The sequence below is a fragment of the Vigna unguiculata genome, chromosome 3 (genome assembly GCF_004118075.2).
Source record: "Vigna unguiculata cultivar IT97K-499-35 chromosome 3, ASM411807v1, whole genome shotgun sequence".
Lineage (NCBI taxonomy): Eukaryota > Viridiplantae > Streptophyta > Magnoliopsida > Fabales > Fabaceae > Vigna > Vigna unguiculata.
The window spans coordinates 54,397,834-54,409,126 of NC_040281.1; the positions used below are offsets into that span (position 1 = coordinate 54,397,834).

At 26.3% G+C, this 11,293-nt stretch overlaps 1 protein-coding gene across 1 annotated transcript; it reads right to left on the reverse strand.

Moving 5' to 3' along the window:
* Positions 1-8,773: 8,773 nt before the first annotated feature.
* LOC114179791 (MATH and LRR domain-containing protein PFE0570w) lies at positions 8,774-10,272 on the reverse strand. The gene has a single exon (XM_028066246.1). It carries the CDS (start codon positions 9,327-9,329, stop codon positions 8,889-8,891), a length of 441 nt encoding a protein of 146 aa, XP_027922047.1. The 5' UTR covers positions 9,330-10,272; the 3' UTR covers positions 8,774-8,888.
* Between the last annotated feature and the right edge of the window lie 1,021 nt (positions 10,273-11,293).

The following is an 11,293-nucleotide window of genomic DNA, read 5'->3' on the forward strand; positions in this document are numbered from 1 at the left end:
TTTATATTTCTCATGAATAAATACCTCGAGTTCCTTTATGAGCACATAAACATTTTCCTCCAAATTGACTACCTCATTACTAGATGCCTTTTATGAGTATATTGTGATATATGCAATAATATTCACTTTTGGAGGACATGTCGTCATCATGATCTTTGTATTTAGTTTCTTACATTAATTGATAATTGGATAAATGAACTAAGGGGAAGAATGTTGAAAATTTCCCAGATGTGATATATTGGATAATATGAGATACTCGCATAATCAATTGGTTTATAGACGTTATCCATTTGTCAATCAATTTGATAGTTGTTGTATAAATTTCAATACTATAATCTCATTAACAATTTATTAAGTAACTACTATGTGATGGACAAAAATCTTTATAAAATTCACATGTGTTTTGTGATGGGTCATCAAATATGTTATCTTCTACCATATATTTTACCATTAAAATTTAGGAAGTAAGAGTTTAAAACGAAAAAACAATTTAAAAGTTATTCCTTAATTATCCTATTAGTTTTACATGATCGTATTTATTAGAAGATAACTATAGTGATGTCAAGGTAGTTTATTGGTTTCATTTATATTTGTAGCATACATTTGAGGGGCTCAATATCCTATGTCCCAAAGATTTTTTTAAGATTTAGATAAGTAAATATATATTCAAAATATTTTAATCAATGAATGTGAGACGAGACGGAAAGTTTTTTATTCCATTAAAATGAGTTTCATAAATAAAAAAGTTTCAAAGAGAAAAAAAGAATATAAAGTAATAAAAAAGGTAAAATTATGTTTGTTTGTGAAAATAAATAAATTGCGTTTTGAAAAAGAAAATTAAATAATCATACAATTATAAAATTATCTGTATACTTATATACAAGAGAAATGAGTAAGTGATATTTCTAAAAAAATACTATTTTTATAAATTTTTCACTTGTTTTCCTCACTTTTAGAAAATAAAATATGTGATATTTAACAGAGAAGAACACTTTTATTTTTTATTATCAAACAAGAGAATTATTTTCTTTATTGTGTTTTACATTCCTATTCTATATTTTTTTTCCTCATAATCAATTGACGGAAATGAAAAAAAAAAAAAGCAATGGTTTTGTTTTGTGAAGGAAACGGTGGAAAAAAAACATAGGATCTGCTACTTTTTTTACAAGACAAAAATAAATGTATAAAGATGTTCAGATTCATCATAATTATGTTTTAGAGATAATAATATATCTTCACTTACAAGCGTACCATAATTTGTTTTGTTACCCTTAAATCCATTATAAGAGGAAGAAAAAAAAATACTTTTAAACTATGTTGCTATAATTATAATGAATAAAAGGGATATTTTTATCATAGAGTCATACATAAGATTATAGGTTTGAGATGGTAAACTTAATTAAAGGGTTAAATGTAAATTAAAATCTTCTAAAATGATTTTTTTTAGAACAAAAAGTTAAAGGAATAAACTTTTTTGAGAAATATTTTGGTATTACACAATAACTCAAACTTTTCTTAGTCCACAAATTAATTTTGAACATTGGAAAGAGTAAAGAAATTTTTGGTTTCTGGGCAATCTAACTCTCTTAAATGCATATTACTTTGGGGATATGCTTTTTCCATATCCAAATGGAAAGCGACTTTGTCTTGAAAGCATGATGATGATTTGCGTTTAACTTCTTCTTTAGAGTGACACAGTCGCAAATATTAATGGTGGAACCCAGTAGGTACCACCTAGCTATGGCTTCATTCACATGTCATCATGCACTGCATGCCATACCATACTACTATCATTCATCATGTCAAGTACCATTTTTCTTTACTCCAACCATTTCTATGTTTTTTCATACAACAAACAAACCCTTCTCCTTCTCACACATCTACGGGTTCATATTCTTTATTAATTTTTGTATACAGTTATATGTTGAGCATTAAAAAAATATTATATTAATATTTTAAATATTTTTTTAATATATTTTAAAATATTAAAATTAGTGATAATTAGTATATTATAAAGAAACAGAAAAAAATCAATAAAAAATCCAAATTCTACATTTACACAAATTTTGTATTCATTTTAGATTTTTTTTAAATGCTGATTTCTATTGAAATTTTTAATTTTTTTTTATCAGAAATGAGTCAGTAAAAAGTAATATGATGTTTTTTTAATAATTTAAGTTACTTTAATTGAAGAAAGTAAAGTAAAATTTTCCCCTCTCTAATGGAGAGGGCAACGGGGCGGGGCGGGTACGGGTATCATGATCCCATCCCCATAATAAAAATTCATTCACATCCCCATTCCCAAACCCAACGGGTATACAACTTTTGACCCATCCCCATCTCCACCGGGTAACGGGTATTTTCTTATACCCATACCCATACCCATTTTTTTATTGTTCCATATATCAATTAAATATTTTTTATAAAAAAAATTTAAAAATCACACCAACGGAATCATGATACTATCAAAATATTCAATATTAAAATAACATACTCTTTTTGATTTTCATGATGTCAAATATTAAGAAAAATATTATAATAGTATAAATCTCAAATTAAAGTATCAAATAACAACTAAATAAAATTCAAATAATTATATAAAAGCTAAAAAATTACACATTACTAAAATTTTATAATAACCAAAATATTTATTAATTTTACAAATGATCAGTGGTTTCATTTGCATTCGATCCACCTACACATAGAAAAAAAATGAAAAATTAGATATGATATAATAATTGAAATTGAAAATTTTAATTACTAGAATATAATGTACCTTCTTCATCAGATTCATTTTCACTCATGAGAACATCTTTTCCTTTTAATTTTTTAACACCTACAAACACCAAATGTAGAATATTAGATGAAAATTCACAAAAAATACTAACAAAAAATATTAATAAATTTGAGTAACTTACCTAGATGGTTTGAGTTCCATATCCAACTTCTTGTACACATCAAAGCCTCTATAGTAATATGATGAAGTCGACTACGGTGAGAAGTTAATATCTGACCACCAGTACTAAAAGCAGATTCAGAAGCTACAGTTGTTATTGGAATAGCTAAAACATCCCTTGCAATTGCTTGAAGGGTTGGAAACTTTAACCCATTTGTTTTCCACCATGATAGGATATCAAATTCTTGTGTAACCGGCAAATTATCTTCTTCCAAATAATAATCCAACTCTGTTTTCATAACTGTAGTTCTAGATTTTTTCTTTTTTGCCATAAACTCTAAAAATTCATTCGCATCATTATCAACATCATTTTCCAACTCCAATGATGTAGCTCTATAAGAAGAAGTTTCATTCTTTTTTTATTGATATTCCAAAACCAAATCATAGCACATTTGACGAATCCTACTAAGTTTCAGATCAAAATCATTACCATACAATTTATAAAAATAATATTCTAACATGTCCATCTTGTACCTTGGATCTAAAACTGAAGCAATTGCCAATATGTTATATAACAAAAAACAAAGAGAATGAGAAATATGTTATATATATATATATATATATATATATATATATATATATATATATATATATATATACTATATTATATTATATATTATATTACTATGTATATATATATATCATATGTGTGGATATCTTATGTTTATATATATATATATATATAATTATTTATATATATTATATTATATTATATATTATATTATTATTACTATGTATATATATTATATGTGTGGATATCTTATGTTTATATATATATATATATATATATATATATATATTTATAGATATATATTTATTTTAAGTATATATTATATTATATTATATAATAATATAAATATAATAATATATATTATATTATTATGTATATATATTATATGTATATGCGTAGATATTTTATGCTTTTTTATATATATATATATATATATATATATATATATATATATATATATATATATTTCTTTTAAATTTTTATAAATTTGTAATGTTATAAATTTGTTTATAAAAGATCTCACTAGTTAAATGATTAATTTGTTTTATACGTATATATTATATATATTATATTATATTATTATGTATATATATTATATGTATATTATATTATATTATATTATATTATATTACATGTATATGTGTAAATATATATATATATATATATATATATAAAAGTATATTTTATTTATATGTATATATATTATATTATATTATATTATATTATATTATATTTTATGTGTAAATATATTATTTATTTATATATATTTTTTAGATTATTTAATAAATTATAAATAGTTTAGTAATTTAAGCGGGGACGGGTATTTGGGCGGGTATATATATATCCCCATCCCCATCCCCAGTTGAAAATTTCGGGTATTACCCATACCCATACCCAGTCAAAGCGGGGATTCCCCGTCAAAACGGGGACGGGTTCGGGTGATACCCACGGGCACGGATTTATTTGCCATCTCTACTCTCCATGAGATTTTTCACGAAAAACTTCTGTTGAAAATTGTCATGGAAACGTATTTTTCGGAAAATGATATATTTTCTTAAGATAAATAAAAAAAAAAAAACTTATTATAAGAATTCTAAAAAGTTATCAAATTTTCTTGTGTTAAATATTTTTCAAAATAATAAACTTTCATTGTTAAATTTTGTTCCAATATATTCCCATATAACTCATGATCTAACTATTTTCAAAATAGTTAATGTTAAATATCGTTACGAATTCTTACATCTTAATTATGTTAACGCTTTCAAATCTATCAATAATTTATCATTACATAAAAATTTATTAAAAGAGAAAAAATGGAAATAAGACTCGAGTATCATATTAAACCGATAAAAAATTAGACTTCATGGAACATAAACAAATTATACCTACCAACTATGAAAAATATTTAAATAAATATACGAAATAAAATATTAAACACTTATACAATTCTGTATGAATAAAAGTCAAGTTAACTAATTTATTAACAGGGTTAAATATATTTTTAGTCCCTTAACTTTAAGTGAATTTTGGAATTAGTCCATTTTGAAACTTTAAACTAATTTAGTCATTCATCTTTCGAACTACGTGGATTTAGTCCTTTTAATAAAATTTTGTTAGGTTTATTTGATGTTTCATACGCATTTCAGGATTGTATTTGAGTTGTTTATACTGTTTGATACATTTATGCTTTAATGTTAAGTCAAATACTGTTATGAAACAAGCTTGAAATGTCAAACAAAATTAACAAAATTTGATTAAAAGGATTAAATCCACGTATTTCGAAAGATGGAGGACTAAATTGGTCCAAAGTTTCGAAATGGACTAATTCCAAAATTCACTGAAAGTTAAGGACCAAAAACATATTTAACCCTTATTAACATAATGATTATCCTTGCAAAAGAATAAGAAACTTTGAATTTTGTTTATAAGAATGCAAGCAACGATACCATTTTCCTCTAAAACTCTAAGAAATCACTCATTAATCCAAAAAACCATGACACTCCCTGCCCTCTCCCACAAGATTGTTGCAAAGCATAGATGATCTTCATAAACTTAACATAAATAAAAGTTTGTACCCTAAAAAAAGCTAAAAAGTCATCCACATGTTTATCCCGACTTCCTCTAAAGATACCAACACATGTAGCTAAACTAGGACAATCTCTAATTACACAATTAGTATTCACTTTAAAGCAATTAACAAATGAAACTTATATATTATGCAAGTAAATGAAATCATTCTGCCATACCTAGTTTGATTTGAATATTAAAAATTTTCAACACAAAAAAATCAAAAATAGTATTATTCATATACTTCTTAGATTTATTCAGAGTCATATGAACCATTTCCTTATTTTGAAAAACAACATAAGTAAAATAAATTTGAACATGAAATATACTATGGTTCTCACTATTCAAATAATATAAATAGCAACGGTAATGATAATCACTTTAAACAAATGATTATAAGAACTTCATAAACTGAGCAACTAAATTCAAAAAAGAAAATTACATTCATTCAACAATTTTTACAACTACATAACAATAAAATAAGAAAATAACATGAGAGAAAGATTTTGTCACACAAAAAACACAAAACATAAAATTACACCTTATTTCTGAATGTTCAAATCAAAAAGGTAAACAACCATATAATACTTTCAAAAAATCAAAGTTTTAGTTACTAACATTGCATCCAACTAAATCAAATTGTCCCAATTTACACATTTTATACTAGAATAGTAAAAAAAATTATCAGCCTTTATGAAAAAAAAAAAATACACCAGTATCATTCATAATTCAATTAAACACCTCATTAGTCATTAAATAAAAAATTACATAAATTGATAATAAATAAATGAAAGTTTCGGTAAGTATTTATCAAAGTTGAACTATCAACTCAATATAATCCTAACAAAGTTTAACAAATTTAAATATACAAATATCAAAACAAGAATTCCAAATATTAATACAATCACTTTACTTAATATTCAAAAAATATTTTAAAAGAATATCACATGCATCCTTTAATATCTTATATAAATATTTCAAAATAATAAACTTTTATTACTCAATTACATTTCTATACAAACATATTCCGCATAACTCATAATCCAGGTAAATAAAAAAAATACCGAAACCTATATAACTTATATCTTATTATTGATGATTTAAATATCCTGTTTCGAGATTTTAGTGAGAATTTTTGTTATTTGCAGCATGTATTATTAAATTATTTTTGTATAGCAAAAATAATGTATATATAGTGGTATTTGATAATTTTATTAGAGATCTACTTTTAAAAGAAAAAATGAAAAGTCCATCGTTAACAATTGTACAAACCGAACTCCACAAAAACATTGCCTGGCTTCTCATTTTTTAACACAGGACGAAGTCAAATCGGACTATTACCAAGTTCTTTGTGGGTTTTGTTTTTCTTATCTTTAATTGTAGGGAGAATGAATAGATTTAGAGAAAAAAAAATCAATAATGAGCCTTCAATTCTATCACACAAAAATATATATGACAAATAAGATTTCTCTTTTTCTTTTTTTTCTTTTTTCACACGGGAAACATAGATATTAAAGACCACATTAATTTGATTAATTTTTGATAATATATTGTAATTGGGTATATTTAAGGCGATTTTGTTTTTAAAGTAAAGTAATATTTATGCACCACTTCACTTAAAAAAACTAAGTCATGCATCGCATACACAATTTAAGTTTAAAAATAAAAAGGTTGAAATTATATTTATCATGCATAATTTCAAATTTAAAAAACTAAATTGTTTTCATCATACAAAACTTGAACATATTAACAAAAAAAAAATCAAATTAAAAATATCTTTAATATATACTGTGTGAAGATAAAAAAAAAATCAAACTAAATTTACATTTGTCATACACAATTTTTGTGTTATTTAAAAAAAAAAAACTATTTTTGAATTCATGTTTTCTTTCACATACAAAGTCCCGAATCCTAAACGCGACTAACTTTGGCATATTCATTGTTTCTATTCTTATTTTATGTTTCTAAATTTGTCTATTTTAATAATTAAGTCACATAACAATAGTAAAATGAATCCCTACTACTAAGTACATCTGGCTTAAACATTTCTGATGTTTCCTGATTTAAAATTTTCCCAAATGAAAAAACTGTAGTTGCAACTAATTTACAATATTTACAATTCATTTATACTTATATATAAAGAACTTTTTTTATTTTGGTGTCCACATTTTTATTTTTAATTTTATCCTTTAATACATAACTATTTATTTAAAATTAAAATAATTATTTTAACATTTTTATCTTTTAAGTGATTTTTGTTATATTTAGCTGTTTTATTTATTTAAGTATTTTAATAAAAAAAATAATTATATTTGTTTTTAAAATATAAAAAAATGAACATAGATGCTCATAGATCATGTGTTTTTACTGTTTCCAAATAAAACAAATAATACTAACTAAATGTGGTATGGTATAGAAATCTATAATAATAGTTATACCACCAACATTGTCAATTATAGTCATCAAAAAAGTCTATTATTAGACTCTCTTTTACAAACTCTCCATGATATCATAGATTCATAGATAAACCAGATGTCAGAATATATAACTATAATCACTTTCTGTACCTTTAACCAAATCCTCATAATTCAAACAAAACATTCTATCATAATTATATTTGATGACAAATCATGTTTCGCAACATGCCGAGACAGAGGGACGCCATTTATGCATAGTTCATGATCAATGTTAGTTAAGGTTTTTGAGATTTTGCTGGTGAATTCAGTGCGATGCAAGGTTGTTGATACATTGATATACGAAGCAAAATTATGGTTTCATCAATACGTAATTACACAAATAATGAGTAATAGTAGCAGTGCTAAGTTCAAGGATTATCTTAGGAAAACTTTAGCCTTGTGACAAAGAAGATCGTTCTAGCATAAGAGGTTACACGTGAATAATAAATTTAATGTACTTTGTTAGGTTTAACTTTTTGTATTATGACATGTTCAATTTGTCAGTATATAGTCATGACCGTGGATAGAAAACTTCTCATGCTATCTAAACAAATCAAAATTTATTTTGTATCTTGCGACTCATTTCTTGTTTTCTTGCCAGAACTTCTCCATCCAACTAATCAAATGCGATAAAAACTACTGCAACTTGGGGGAATCTTGTGCAATTGGATGGAGTGTGTTGTTTTGCGAATATATATTCAAAAGTGTAAAAATGAAATGGCTGATAGAATAAAAACAGGAACATACTGAACATATTTTAGAACATAACCAGATAAATATATGCATCAATCCATACCCTTGAATCCTTGCATGCTGTGGTTAATGCAAGTCAGTAATTGCAGCTATAAATTATTTAAGCTAAGCAACAAACTAAGGCGTGGAGCAGGAAAAAACATGCCTATTTCCTTTTCCCCACAAAGTTTCTTTTTTTCACGTTGGTACAGCCCTGAACCGGAGACTTACCTTTGGTAGCGACGAATAACATCCCTTTGTTTTCCACCTTTTTCCCTTCCATTTGCTTGTGTTGGGTTTTATTTGGCTTCTTCTCTAAGCAACACTTGGCTGCATCACATTCCTCTTCAGCATCTCGCTGGAAAAATTCCGGAAAGCCATGAAGATGACTTGGCCCAGAAGACGCATCAGAAGCCATAGAATCATCATCACTTTCATCCTCATCTTCATCGTCATCATCATCAGCATTCTGTGGATCAGTTTGAACAGCTTGGTGGTCGTTGTCAGCAGCATCATCGGTGTGGCCAGCATCATCCATAGGGGACCCAATGTACATGGTCCATCCAGATTCACTGCTGTGACATTCCTCTCCAGCGAATGGCTCCATTCGGAGAAGGAAGAAGGAGAATGGAGAATGGAGAAAGGGAATGGTAAAGCAAAGAAAGGGTATAGGTGGGTGTATCTCTTAAATAGGAAATTAAAAAGAACAAGCAGTGTCCGTTTATGGACACCTGAAAAGAGCAGCAGTTGAGTTATTGAGAAAGAGACATGGTATGTGATGATGTGTTATGTATGTGAAAAGGAGAATATGTCTTAAATGAGCATAGGGATATGTCTTCTCCACAGAACACCACCTGGAACTGCATCTAAAGACCCATTAATTCTCTGACTTACCCACCACCACACAGGTAGAAGCTGTCAATGAAAGTGAAATTAGCCTCCAGAGAGGGTTTTCTTGAATTTGAAAGGACATAGGGGTTTTTCACTCCATAATAATAACAGAGAAGATGCAATCATCATTATTTCTCTGCATACCTCATTAAATATGAAAGATGGGTTTAAATGCACAATAGGTGGCACACCCTACAAAAACTCCAGAGAATATATAACATAACATAACACCCCTTCTTCATTACCTTTTATTATTATATTCCCTTGTCCTCTCCTCATAAACAAGCGCCACTTTTCCACTTCCACTTCCACTTTTGTTTTGTTTTGTTCCTGGAGAAAACACGCGACAAGTTTGTGATGACTAGATTTTTGTGTTGGGTGTAGTAGGAGGCATTGAGGATTGCATGGTTGGATTGAGATGGTCAATCCTAGTTGCTGTTACGAGGAACCACATGCTCCACGTTTTTTGCTTCTTCTGCAAACACTGTCCCACCCAAACGGAAAATAAAATAATAATTTTGTGGTAAAAAAGACAAGAACTTCACTATGCATATGTGTATGAATAGTTGGTTGTTGAAGTTAGATGAGAAGGGAAGAGAGCATGGTTGTGTTGTGCATGTGCAGTGATAAAGGTAGAAGAGGCGAAGCAAGAAAAGGAAGCAGTGGAATAGGGTTGGAGCAGTAGCACTTTAGGGTGTTCCCCACCTTAAATATGCAATTCTTATGCTTCCATGCCTAAAATTAATTGCCCCACTTTTTATTCCATTTCTTTCTTTCTTTCTCTTTTAAATGCCTTCGCCTCTGCCCCCTGCACATTTCCTTCTTTTCAATCTACACAGTCTTTTCAACTTCATTACCACTCACCTACCTAGTGTCTTTCATTTTTTTCCTTTTCCTTTTTTAATGGACGTTTTTACTTCTGAGATTTTTAAAAATCAGTTTGGAGGACAAGAATCATGTTTTATTTATTTTCCAATATTTAAAAGTAAAATACATCAAAATAATATTTTGCTGTATTTCTTGCTTACGCTCCCCTCCTCTTCCCTTTCTGGATATATATATATATATATATATATATATATATATATATATATATATATATATATATATATATATATATATATATATATATATATATAATTTGTTTTTTTGCTTACATTTTAGATATACAGGTTTAGGAATGGTTAGTTGTATACCTTTATTATTAGTTTAACTCTTTAACTTAAATTTATACGAATATCAAGTTATGTAGTTATGTTAGAATTTCATAACTTTAATTAGGTTGCATTGCGATTTAGTTAGTTATTTTTTACTATTTTGTTTTAAAGAATATTTTTGTTTAGTTGATAAATTTGTATATGTTTTTATTAATATTTTATTTTCATTGCAATAAAACTTTTAAATAATAATTAATTTTAGTGCTAAAAAATATATTTAGAAATCAATTTATTAATTAGAGATCAATTATTTTGATTATCAAATTTTTATAATGATCAATATAGATACAAATTTTACAAAATAAAAAATTATTAATTACTAAAATAATCATTATTACGAATAAAATATTATAATTAGTTATTAAATTAGTTTCTAACTAATTTATAAACCAACTTCTTTTCGTAATAAAAAATTTTGATAGCTCATGTTTAATATTCCTTTGGTAATTAAAAATTTAATAAT

What these genes read in the sequence shown, in the direction of transcription:
- LOC114179791 (XM_028066246.1), bottom strand. Translation starts at nt 9,329, where the DNA reads ATGGAGCCATTCGCTGGAGAGGAATGTCACAGCAGTGAATCTGGATGG.